At 42.9% G+C, this 12,500-nt stretch overlaps 1 protein-coding gene across 15 annotated transcripts in view; it reads right to left on the bottom strand.

Moving 5' to 3' along the window:
* LOC135089427 (microtubule-associated serine/threonine-protein kinase 3-like) overlaps window positions 1–12,500 on the bottom strand; it is a 271,594-nt gene that overhangs the window by 183,220 nt on the left and 75,874 nt on the right. For 3 of the 15 annotated variants that reach the window (XM_063984987.1, XM_063984990.1, XM_063984988.1), the window contains exon 2: window positions 5,716–8,462. The exons of 2 other annotated variants lie outside the window; for them this stretch is intronic. In XM_063984987.1, coding sequence (XP_063841057.1) covers window positions 5,716–5,769 — 54 coding nt within the window. In that variant the 5' untranslated portion in view covers window positions 5,770–8,462. Of the gene's footprint in view, window positions 850–5,715; window positions 8,604–12,500 lie in introns of those variants that run through there. 10 more of the 15 variants (XM_063984979.1, XM_063984971.1, XM_063984980.1 and 7 more) reach the window with 7 other exon arrangements.

Genomic DNA, 12,500 nt, shown 5'->3' on the forward strand with positions numbered 1-12,500 from the left:
CCAGCGGGGCCACATGACGCTGCCCGAAACCTCGCGTCCCTCGCCTCTCACGCCGCCTCCTGCAGCCCATTATCTAGGGCCGCTGCCTCATCATAGCCCCGGCCTCGGGGGATTGTCCTTCCTTTAAACTGAGATGAGACGCGTGTGGGATAGGCGGGCTGCGGGGTACGGTGGCTGGCTTGCGAGGTACTTGATGCGTGCCTGATGGCCGCGGCGCGAGGCACGTGGGTACGCTGTGGGTGCGAGGGTGAAGGCGTCACCAGCGGACCGTGAGGGTTGGCAACGAGTCACCGTCACACGACAGGCGACTCACAACAATGAAAGTTCATGAAAAAATGTTGAAGTGCTTGCAGGGGGAGGAGGGGGCGCCGCACCAGCCTATACCACGGGCCCTCTTGACGAAGCTGTGAGAAAGGACCCCAAGAGAAGGAAGGCTTTTATGGCACAAGAACTGCCTCTTTCATGACTGCCCCCAAGCATCACGTGACTGGCGGCCTCTCACAGGGAAGCCGCGAGCAGAACCAACACACAGCACCACAAATGATCCACTTCACCGGAAAAACAGATATTTCAGCCACACTGGCCACAAAGACACGTCGAACACCGAATACCAGGCGGCGCCAGTACACACAGTGGAGCGAAGCGCATACTGTACCAAGAACTCAGCGAAACAAGGACAAGGACGTCGCGAGGGATTCCTTAGATGCCATCAAGGACCACAAAGACAGCGCCACAGTTCCCGAAGCGTAGGGGCGTCGCTGGTGTGTCGCAGTGTCGCTGTGTGCGTGGGGCGCGGCGGCACGGTACAGTTGTGACGGTGGCGGGGCAAGAACTAACGGGCACTCAAGCCAAGTGGGCACGGGGCACGCGGGGCGGGGCGGGGCATGGGGGTGGAGAGGGGTATGGCGCGTGGGGACCAGGTGTTTGGGGACTGGCATCCATCCTCTTCCTGGGTCCCCCTCTCCCTCCTCTCTCTCTCTCTCTCTCTCTCTCTCTCTCTCTCTCTCTCTCTCTCTCGGACAAACGGTGCCAACAACTGGTCACGTCCACCGCGGTCTCCTTCTTCACACCTCCGCCTCCCTAATTAGCTGAGCACCTGTCGACCTACTCGCCCACACACCTGTCCGCCCTACCTAACCTAACCTAACCCAACCCAACCTAACCTAACATAACATAACCTAACCTATTTCATCTAATCCATTTAGACTTATCCGTCTATCTACTCAACACTTAATGTATCTAAGACCTATCCACCTTTTTTTCTATTGATGATGAAATTTAAAAGCGGAAAGTAGAAAAATGTTCATAATAATAAATAACAACAAAAAAAAGGCAACTTCTGTCAGCATAAGAAGAAACCTAAGTAGAAACGGTAAGATAAATTAAAATTAAGCATGAAAACAAAAAATAAGACGAAAAAAAAGTTGATAAGATTAGATAAACAATGTTACCTAACAGGAGAACGACCCAACATTATCATTTACTTGGAGAACGAACCATAAAACACTTAGTAAAATTGGAACAAACCATGAGATTCGTCAAGATTAACGCAGACAGGTAATGTGCGTGAGATAATTAATAAGGGCAGCCACAGGTGAGGCGGGCAGGCAGGAGGGGAGGAGAGAGATTTGCGAAGGTAGAGAGACGGAAAAGAGAATAAGGGGAGCAAGATATGTGACATTGGAAAGCAGGTTCATACTGGATAATCACGTGCCCTGCTCTCTCTCTCTCTCTCTCTCTCTCTCTCTCTCTCTCTCTCTCTCTCTCTCTCTCTCTCCCTCTCTCTCTCACATTCACAGACATTCCCTCAAATCTCGGCCAAAACAAATATAAAAAACACACCTCCAACCCCCACCAACCCACTCACTCACCCACCCACACGCACCGACACACCCACACCCACACACACACACACACACACACACACACACACACACACACTAACCGCTCCTAGAAAACAAGAGGCGAAAATAATTAAACAGTCACCGGGGGGTCGCTAAGTGCCAGAAACGAGAGTGCCAAGCTACAAGCACCTGCAAGGAAGAGAAGGCGGGAGTGCCACTACCTCACAGAGCCACCGATAGACAAGTATCCTGAGACACTTATGCGCCCCACCTCTACTGCGTTCAAAAGGCTGTGTAGTTAGTGGCACAGGTTTTAAGGATGTTTTTTTTTTTTTAAGGTTCTAGTGACAGATTAACATGATTTCTGTATTGTTAACGGGAGAAACATTTTTGAGAACGTGGCTAATCACCTCTGTGGCCTTTGAAAATAGTTGCGGCCAGAGAAAAGAAAGCAAAGTGTTTATCAATACGAGCATGCTCTCTCTGGACTCTGTGTCACCCGTTAAGAAGAGGCTGGGAGTGAGAACAACAAAAAAAATAACATTGGAAAAAAAGTGAATTAAGATTTGAATGAACAGAGTTTTCTTTAGCTGAAGGCCTGTAGGGGGAGACTGAATCATAAAGAAGAGAGTGGGAGTGAAAAATAGTAATAATAACGGAATAAAAAGGAGAATAAAAGTCTGAGTGTAGAGCATTTCATTTAGTTGAAGATCTGTAGGGGAAGAATAAAGAAAAGTGAAGAAAATGGGAACAAAAGGATGATAATGGAAGTGTATGAGGGAAAATGATGAAGTGAAGGTTTTGTGGAAGAAAGAAATGCAGGATAAGATGAAAAAAATAAAAAATGGTTGTAAGGAAGGGAAAACCAAGTATAAAGGAAGGATTAAAAGGGAAAAAGTGATGCAGTGAAGGTCTGTGAAAGGAAGAAATGGAAGTCTAAGTAAAGAAATCCTGCAGGGAAGAAAAATAAAGGAAAGTAAGTGAAAGTAAGGAGCGGCAAAGAAAATTATAATGGAGAAGCACAGGAAAGTGGAAAAAAATGAGAAATAATGAGGCAGAGGTGTTGGAGGAAAAGTGAGTGAAGGCAAGGGGGAGAAATGTGGTTAGGTGGAGGTCTGCAGAGGACAAAAAGGAGGAAAAAGTGAGGGAAAGTGGGAGCAAGAGAAAGTAAGGCATGGGAAGGGAAGCGATGATAATGGAGGGATAAATGGAAGATATGTGATTACGTGGAAGTTGTGAAAGAGAAACGGATAGAATGAAGCGCCAGAAACAAAGAAAATGGAAGGTATGGATGGTTATGGAGGAATAAAGGGAAGAAATATGGAACAGTGAAGAAAAAAAATTAAAAAATGGATAAAAATGTAAAAATATGAGAGAAACGTGGAGAGGAGAACAGGAAAGGCTGAAAAATGATAAAACAAATATGGAGATAGGAAAAGAGGGCAAATAAAAGAAGAAAGACTGTACAGAAGTGGAGAAAAACATTAAAATAAACAAAAATACAAAAGTAAACAAGAGAAACACGGAGACAAGACAAAAAAAAACATGAAAAAAGCAAAAGGAGAGAAAAATAAGACAAAAAGAAAAGTGACAGAAATCAAGGAGAAGAAGAATCACAATAAGTAAAAAGAATTAAAAAAAAACTGGAAAAAAAAGGAAAAGAGGATAAGGGAATGAATATTTATAGGTGTGTGAGAGTGTACGAGTGTGAGAGGGAGTGAGAGGTTGCAGGGCGTGTCACGAGGGCCTGGGAGAGAGGGAGAGTGGGAATGAGAACCGTAAAAAGGAGAGTGAAGAGCACCGCAAGAGGTTCAAAGGGAGAGAGAGAGAGAGAGAGAGAGAGAGAGAGAGAGAGAGAGAGAGAGAGAGAGAGAGAGAGAGAGAGAGAGAGAGAGAGGAGGAGGAGGAGGAGGAGGAGGAGGAGGAGGAGGAGGAGGAGGAGGAGGAGGAGGAGGAGGAGGAGGAGGAGGAGGAGGAGGAGGACTACCATTAGCCACACCTGTTGCTACACACCTCACTGTTTCCTCCTCCTCCTCCTCCTCCTCCTTCTCCAGGCTCAACCACAAACACCACCATTTATAGAGCCACAAAATCCACTACGAAGGAGGAAATAAGGAGGAGAATTAAAGGCGGGGAAAAAAATACAATGATAGTGATTGTCATGGTGGTGGTGGTGGTGGTGGTGGTGGTGGTGATGCAATTATGGTACAATTAAAGGTCATTGTCAGCGATAAGGAAGAGAGAGAGAGAGAGAGAGAGAGAGAGAGAGAGAGAGAGAGAGAGAGAGAGAGAGAGAGAGAGAGAGAGAGTTGTACAAAATAATGAAACTGTGTGTAAGGAGATGGAGATATAACTGCATCTCTCTCTCTCTCTCTCTCTCTCTCTCTCTCTCTCTCTCTCTCTCTCTCTCTCTCTCTCTCTCTCTGATACGCTACCGAATAATGAAAGCCTCAATTACTGTAATGAAAACATACAAACAAACACACAAATTAGGAGAAAACGGACAGATGCTGGTTTTTTTTCCCTTACCTACTTTTTTTCCTCCAATTTGGTCAACTCGGCAACATATGTTTTTTTTTTTCCCTTTCCTGTTTGTTTGTTTTAACGTTTTTAAATTGCTGTTTTATTTTGCATGTCGGAAATTGAGGGAAAGTTGTTGCTGTTGCTGTTGTTGTTGTTGTTGTTGTTGTTGTTGTTTATTGTGTTATTAGCAGTTTTTTTTTTATTATTCATGAAGAAGATGAATATTCGCCACTTTCATGTTATTCACCATTACCATCATCATTATTACCACTATTCCCCCCACCTCTCTCTCTCTCTCTCTCTCTCTCTCTCTCTCTCTCTCTCTCTCTCTCTCTCTCTCTCTCTCTCTCTCTCTCTCTCTCTCTCTTCTTATCTTGCTTTCAATCTTTTCATAATACCAAATTCTCTCTTCCCCAGTTCTTATCTCCCAGTCTTAAAATTTCTCTTTAAAATCGTGCTGAGAACAAATTACTAGTACTTTTATTCTCTGTGTTTTCTTCCATTATTTTTTCGTATTTCTCTTCCCATTAAGAAGAAAACTTTACTCATTTTCTTCATCTGCTGTTGCTCATTATCAAATTATTCATAAAACAACAAAGTGGTGGTGATGATAGTGATGGTGGTGATGGTAGTGGTGGTGGTGGTAGTTATGGTAATGTTAATGGTAGTGAAGGGAAGGGAAAGAGAGATTTTAGTGGTTAGTGAATTGTTGTGGTAATAAAAATGGTATTAGGGAGGACAGATGGTGTTATAGTAGTAGTAGTAGTAGTAGTAGTAGTAGTAGTAGTAGTAGTAGTAGTAGTAGTAGTAGTAGTAGTAGTAGTAGTAGCAGCAGCAGTAATAATAGTTGTTGTTCTTGTAGTAGTAGTAGTAGTAGTAGTAGTAGTAGTAGTAGTAGTAGTAGTAGTAGTAGTAGTAGTAGTAGTAGTAGTAGTAGTAGTAACAGCAGCAGCAGCAGCAATAGTAATAGTTGTTGTTGATCATGTGTAGTAGTAGTAGTAGTAGTAGTAGAAGTAGTAGTAGTAGTAGTAGTAGTGGTAGTGGTAGTAGTTTTTGTTGTTGTAGCGAAACCTCATAATGTTGTAATTGCATTTAATGAGAGAAGGTCTTGTGTGTCTGAAATTTAGTTCAGCCTGACCAACACTGCTTTCATCTCTCTCTCTCTCTCTCTCTCTCTCTCTCTCTCTCTCTCAGACACAAAATACACTAAACACACACAGCAATCACAAACAATACAATCTAAACACATGACCACTTTTAAAACATCAAATCCTTTTATTAGTGGTGCTGGATCCTGTTAAAAAAAAAGTAAGTGATGTTTAAGTGGGATTCGAACCCTTGAACCTACCGAGTACAGGCGACGACGGCGGACGATGACAGGGAAGTCCAGATCTTCAACCATTCTCACGGTGACGAGGAAGACGAGAAAGATAAGGAAAAAGATGTGATAGTTTCTCTTCTTACTTTTCTATCTCTTTCTGTTACACGGTTTTTATTTGTTTTAGTAATCTTCTCTATATTTAGTTTTCTTCCTTTGTTCTCTTACGTTTTCTGTTGTCTCTTTTATTCTTCTTACTGTTTTCTTTTATTTCGTTTTTTTTTTTTTAGCTTATATTCATTTATTCTGTTGTGGCGTTCGTATTTTTCATCTATGCTTATTTTCTTCCACTCTTTCCTATCTTAATCTTTCTTTTTTGTCTTCTATTTTTCTTCTTGTTTTGTTTCACTATGTTCTATTTTCCAGTAATTTTTGTTCAAATATTTTATCTCTTACACATTTCTTACCACGCCTCACTGTTTTCCTGAGTTGTTTTAGTGTTTCCTATCCTCTTTCTTATTTCCTCTTTTTTTCTCGGTCTTAATTGCAATTCTTCTTGTGTCTCTTCTTTATTTTTACCGACTCCTTTTACGAATTATTACGATCTTTTTGCAGTGTTTATTTTCAGCTCTCTCTCTCTCTCTCTCTCTCTCTCTCTCTCTCTCTCTCTCTCTCTCTCTCTCGTGTGTTTGTCTTGAAGCAGCGGGATCGATAGTATGAAGCTCCACGTGCTTCGAATCAATGTACTCAAGTGGTCAGCTCGACACTCCGGAACACTTAGGAGTCTCTCTCTCTCTCTCTCTCTCTCTCTCTCTCTCTCTCTCTCTCTCTCTCTCTCTCTCTGAAGCGTTCCCTGTATCTCAAGCTTTACTTTTCGTTATTTCTTTCGGTCTCTCAAGCTTTACTGATATCTCTCTTTCTCTCTCAAGCTTTACTTTTTGTTTGCTTCTTTCTCTATCTATCAGCGTCACACACAGCTACTTTTCTCTCCTTCATTCAGCTGTTTGTTTCTTTGATTGTTTTTTCTTCCTTCAAGTAAATGAAGATCTTTTCCTCTTCTCTCTTCTACACCTTTTTTCCTCCTTCAGGTAAGCGAAGATTTTTTTTTTTTCACTTCTTTTCCGTGCCTCTCTTCCTGTGAGTCGACACACATGTATTTTTCTCTCTTTTTTTGCACTGTTCTCCTTTAGATAGCGAAGTATTTTTCCGTTCGTCAGTAGTAAGCGAAAAAGGTCACACTGGTCTTCAAATTGAAAGTAACCTTAGCACCTCATTTCCCTTCGTCAGTAGGTAGACAAAAGATCACTCTGGTCTCCAAATTAAGGGTAAATCTAACTTCCCTTTGTCAGTAGCTATAAATGTCACTGATCTTCAAATTAATAGGTATGCAAATAATCCCAATTTTCCTCCGTCACTAGGTCGCTGAAAGGTCAGTGTCTGTCCGTAGGCACTCCACTCCTTGAACTTAATCTTGGCAGCGCGCAGCGTGTTGGCTCTACGCTTCTCCTGACGGCGCGACAGGAGGAGGAAGAGCCTGAAGGAGGGAGCAGGGAGGTGTGATCGCCCGTCCGTCCTCCAGCCTTGCGTGCCGCCGACTCGCCGTGTCCTCGTGCCGCCTCGCTCTCGTGCGCCTCTTCTCAGCCTCCGTCGGGAACTGAACCCACCGGAGGCAAGAAATGGCGGGAGGGAGACTGCTACTAAACTTCCTGATGCGTTTCGAAACTTACGCGTCTCTCTCTCTCTCTCTCTCTCTCTCTCTCTCTCTCTCTCTCTCTCTCTCTCTCTCTCTCTGGCTAACAGAAATAATCCTCAGACGGGCCACCCAGGCAAAGGTCACGTGGTGTCTGGGTCAGGTGGGCAGGTGAGACGGAAGGCGGAGGAGAGCGATGATGGGGCAGGAAGAGGAGGAGACGGAGGAGGAGGAGGAGGAGGAGGAGGAGGAGGAGGAGGTGGAGACGATGAAGGAGGCAGGAAGTCTGTTGAATCTTGTTTGGCGCAGAGGAAGTCGTTCAACAAGTGAGTGTTTGGGAGAGTGGGAGAGTGCAGGAGAGCTTGGTCACGTCCCTGGAGGCCTTGGAGTAGCCTGACGAAGGATCCTGCATAGTGGTATCCTTAGTATTCTTGTTGTGGTCCTTCTTATTCCTCCCGCTGTCTATTTCGGGAATCCTGAGTTGCCGTATCCAATAGGAAGCCTTAGATTAACCTGACGAAGGAACTTAAGGAGTGATATTCTTGGTATCCCTGCTTCTGCTACTCCTTCTACTACTTCTGCTTCTACTTCGGTGTAGCTGAGTCCCGTAGGAAGCCTCACTACTTATACTGTCACTTGGAATCGCTGTATGTCCTTCACGAGGCGCAGATCCATTCTTAACATTCCTTCTGCCACTTCTTCTGCGACTTCTGCTGCTTTTTCAAGGTTCCAGAGTGGCTGAGTCCAGTAGGAAGCCTCAATATTTCTGCTACTGTCACTTGAAATCGCTATATGGTCCTCACGGGGCCCAGATCCATTCTTAACCACCCTTCTGCTACTCCTACTACCACTTCTGCTGCTGCGCTCCTCCTTCTGTGTTTCCAATAAGTTAGTTTTCCATGCCATACTGTATCACACTTCTACTATTGGGTGATCCTAGGGCGTGAGGTTTACATACGTTACTGCTCCTTTTCATTGTGTTCTGTCACTGCCTTTAGCGTCACCGTCACCGTCACTGTCTTTCCGAGTCACAAGTTACGGAGACAAGAGCACGGCGCACATTTTCTCAGCGTCTTTCTCGCGGACACTGCAACGATACAAGGTTATTTTTTGTCTGAGCAGCGCAAGAGCGGCACAAAAAGCATATATAAAGTAGTTGTCTGGTGCGCGTGCGAGGTTAAGAGGAAGAGGAGGAGGAGGAGGAGGAAGAAAGAGGAGGAGTCTGTACCACTATCGCCGAGATACTGAGCTCGCCGCCATCATCAACCCCTCGCTGACTCTCTCTCTCTCTCTCTCTCTCTCTCTCTCTCTCTCTCTCTCTCTCTCTCTCTCTCTGACTCCTTCAATGGAAATCCCTAATACACATACAACGCATCGATGTGTGTGTGTGTGTGTGTGTGTGTGTGTGTGTGTGTGTGTGTGTGTGTGTGTGTGTGTGTGTGTGTGTGTGTGTGTGTGTGTGTCCTTGCTACATATTCTTATGTGCATTGAGGGAGACTGAGAAAGAGAGAAAAAGAGAGAGAGAGAGAGAGAAAAAAAAACAATAATGATAATAATAGAACAAAAAAAATTCTCTCTCTATCCCTGACCCCCCAGTCTCCCCTCCCCCCGCCTCTCTCTCTCTCTCTCTCTCTCTCTCTCTCTCTCTCTCTCTCTCTCTCTCTCTCTCTCTCTCTCTCTCTCTCTCTCCCTCTTTCTCAAGGCTCACAGGGAAGTCCAGCGACCCTTACTCTCCCCCCTCCCCCTCTTGCGTCACGTTCCAGCTAACGGGGCGGCGTGCGATGACAGGTCAGATCTTGCGTCCCTTCAAGAACCAGCGCGTCACTCCATTCCTTTGCCTGCCCCCGGAGTTCCCTTAGCTTTGAGTCATTTGTGTTCGACCTTACGTGGCAGTGGTCATGATCTTTTGGTGTGTGTGTGTGTGTGTGTGTGTGTGTGTGTGTGTGTGTGTGTGTGTGTGTGTGTGTGTGTGTGTGTGTGTGTGTGTGTGTGTGTGTGTGTTTTAGTTGTCTTTACTTGTTTATTTGTATATTTTTATTTTTGTTAGTTTCTCTCTCTCTCTCTCTCTCTCTCTCTCTCTCTCTCTCTCTCTCTCTCTCTCTCTCTCTCTCTCTCTCTCTCTCTCTCAATCCTTTTCTCACAGGTAAGCCCAACAGGTAAAACAAGACAACTGAATCAGCCTGTACCCAATCCTTGCCTTCTGATCAAGCCTACCATCACACCTATATCTACCTGTACCCTACCTTTCCTTTCTAATCAAGCGCCCATCACGCCCACACCCAATCCCCTTCAACACCCGCGGAAACCTATCAAACGTGACACTACCCGCTGGTTTCCTGTTGCTTATAAAGGACCGGATCCCACTGGCCGCAATATAAGAGGCGATTTAATCCTCCTATTGGCCACGAGCTGATCCCGGTGCGAGGAGCGAAAGCCAATCAGTGAGGCGGAGAGCCAGACGAGCCAGCTGGTTGGACAGATGGCTCAGGGAGAATTAATAGGCAGAAATCTCGGGAAAGTTAGTAGACAAGTGACAGACAGACGGTGTGGGAGGAGCGCTGGTGGTTGAGGAGCATAAATTAAGCAACGCACCGCTGTATGCTCCTCTCGCTAGAAATTGTTGCCTTAAGTGGGTGAGGGATGGTGATGGATGTTGCCTTTGAGGTGTGCATGACGCGGGTGATTAAAGGTAATGTTCTAGGGCTTGTCAGGTGGTTCATGTACAAGGCTAAGAGTTAGAGAGGTGTAATGGTCCAGTTTTGTCTTGTTTTCTTTCTTTTTTTTTTGTAATGGTTCAGTTTTGTCTTGTTTTCTTTCTTTTTTTTTTACTAGTTTGAGAGATACAGAGGTGTACTAAGCTATTTTTTCTTGATTTCTTGTTTTGAGTGGTATGAAAGCTAGGAAGGTGTGTGTGCTAATCTATTTTTCTTGTTTTCTTATTGTTTTTCGACTGGGAGCACAGTTTTTCTTGTTTTTTCTTGTTTTTGACTTGTCTGAAAGCTGGGAAGTTGTGTGTACTGATATCTTTTTTCTCGTTTTCTTGTTATTTCACTGATTTAAAGGCTGGCAAAGTTTGGTGTTGAATTTTTTTGCTTCTTTTCTTCTTTTTTTATGTGTTTTAATGTTATTGGTGTAGGATTGATGTCCAAAATGCAGCTACGCGCGTGAAAGGTAAATTATTTAGTTTCCAGGGATTGTTGTGCCTCATTGTAATGGTAGGGAGGTTTACTTGGGAGCTTGTGTCGTTTTCTTGGTTCTTTTTATATGTTTTTAGCGTATGTTAAGTTGATGGGAAAACTGCAACTTCCCTGGCGAAAAATAAATCATTTCTCAGTTTTTTAATGATTTTTTAGTGATTAGTCGTAAAGTTAAAATGAAAAATCTTGAATTACATCGTTGTTTTCTGACTGTTTTGGTGGTTAGTGTGACGGTTAACAAACACTAATGAAGAAAACTAAACTTTCTTCTTCAAAATAAACTGCCTTCATTCCACAAATTGTTAGTGTTCTGTTACAATACTTGACAGATTTATAGATGAATTGTTGTTGTTCTAGAGTTCTTTTTCGGGCGCTTTTGGGACATCTGGTGTGGCGGTTCAGGATAATTGACGGAAAGAGTACACCTTTCTGCTTGGAAATAGACTGTTTTGATTACACAGACTGTCAGTGTTTTGGTGTGGTAGTAGTAGTAGTAGTAGTAGTAGTAGTGGTAGTGTTGGTGAATTAATGTTCCCTCGTGGATCGTGGTGTGTTTTGGTGTCTCGTTTATGTGTGATGGATGTGAAAGAAAAAAAAATGTAGCTTTCCTCGTGAGAATAAATTAGGGTGATGCTATGATTTCTTAGTGTTTTGCTATGACACCTGACGGATCTGTTAGCAATTTACGGTTATTTTCTCGCGTTTTTTTGAAGTGTTTGGTGAGAGTTAGGCAGGATTAATGTGAAAATATAACTTTCCTCAACAGAATAAATAAGGCAGATTCCAAAATTTGCTAGTGTTTTGTTATGGTACCTTAAGATTTTGTTGGTCATTTATAGCTGCTTTTTTCTTTTCTTTTTTTCTTTTCCTAGGTGTCTGGTGATAGTCAACGAGGATCAAGGTGAAAATACAACTTTCCTCGATAAAATAAATAAGGCAGATTTCAAAATTTGTCAGTGTTTTTTTTTTTTTTCTTTTTTATGGTACCTGAAGATTTTGTTGTTGATTTAAAGTTGTCGTCTTGTGTTTTTAAGGTGTTTGCTGTGACACTTAACGAGAATCAACGTGCAAACACAACTTTCGTCTGGACATTTGCTTTGACGTTATGACTTGTTAGCCTTACTGCCGTGACACTTGACGTATTTACTGGTGAATTCGTCTTTTTTTTTTTTTTTGCAGTTTCTGATAATTTTATTCCTTGTTTATGCACGATGGATGTGAAAAAAGCAACTTTCATCGTGAGAATAAATTATGATGACACTATAATTTGTTAGTGTTTTGTAATGATAACTAAAAATTTTGCTGGTGATTTCATTGCAGTCTTGGTGTTTTCAGGGTGTTTGATGTGACAGTCAACGAGAATTAGTGTGAGAATACAACTTTCTTCGGGATAAAAAAGCAGTCCTCTAATTTTACAGCCGGTTAGTGTACTGCCGTAACAGATTGTGGCGAATTAATGTGTTCTTGTGGTTGTCGAGGCGGCTGGTGTGAGAGCTAACGAAGACTGATGTGGAAATGGCACTTTCTTGGGGACAACAACACTGCTCTCCTCGTGACTTGCTACGCTGCTGTGATTCTTACATTTATCAACGCTACTTTTTAATGTTTTTTGATGTGTTTAGTGTTATGCTGATGTTGTGTACGATAATCACCCAAATGTTACGATACAGTGATAAATGCGTATATCTATTACATCGGGGACTAAAGGATTTCTTGTCTCGTAAATTTCCGTGTTTACTGTATGATCTGTCTCTGTCGTAAACTAAATTTATTTTTCTATTAAGTAAGATATGAGATATTTATGTGTATATTATTATTTAGTTTTTAGTTTATAATTTTTATGCATTTAGTGTGGTGGTATATGTTTAATTCATATCAAAAGATGCAACTTTCGTCTTGCAAGCGAGAGATTGAAAATTCATATAAAA

Source organism: Scylla paramamosain, chromosome 33 (assembly GCF_035594125.1).
Source record: "Scylla paramamosain isolate STU-SP2022 chromosome 33, ASM3559412v1, whole genome shotgun sequence".
NCBI lineage: Eukaryota > Metazoa > Arthropoda > Malacostraca > Decapoda > Portunidae > Scylla > Scylla paramamosain.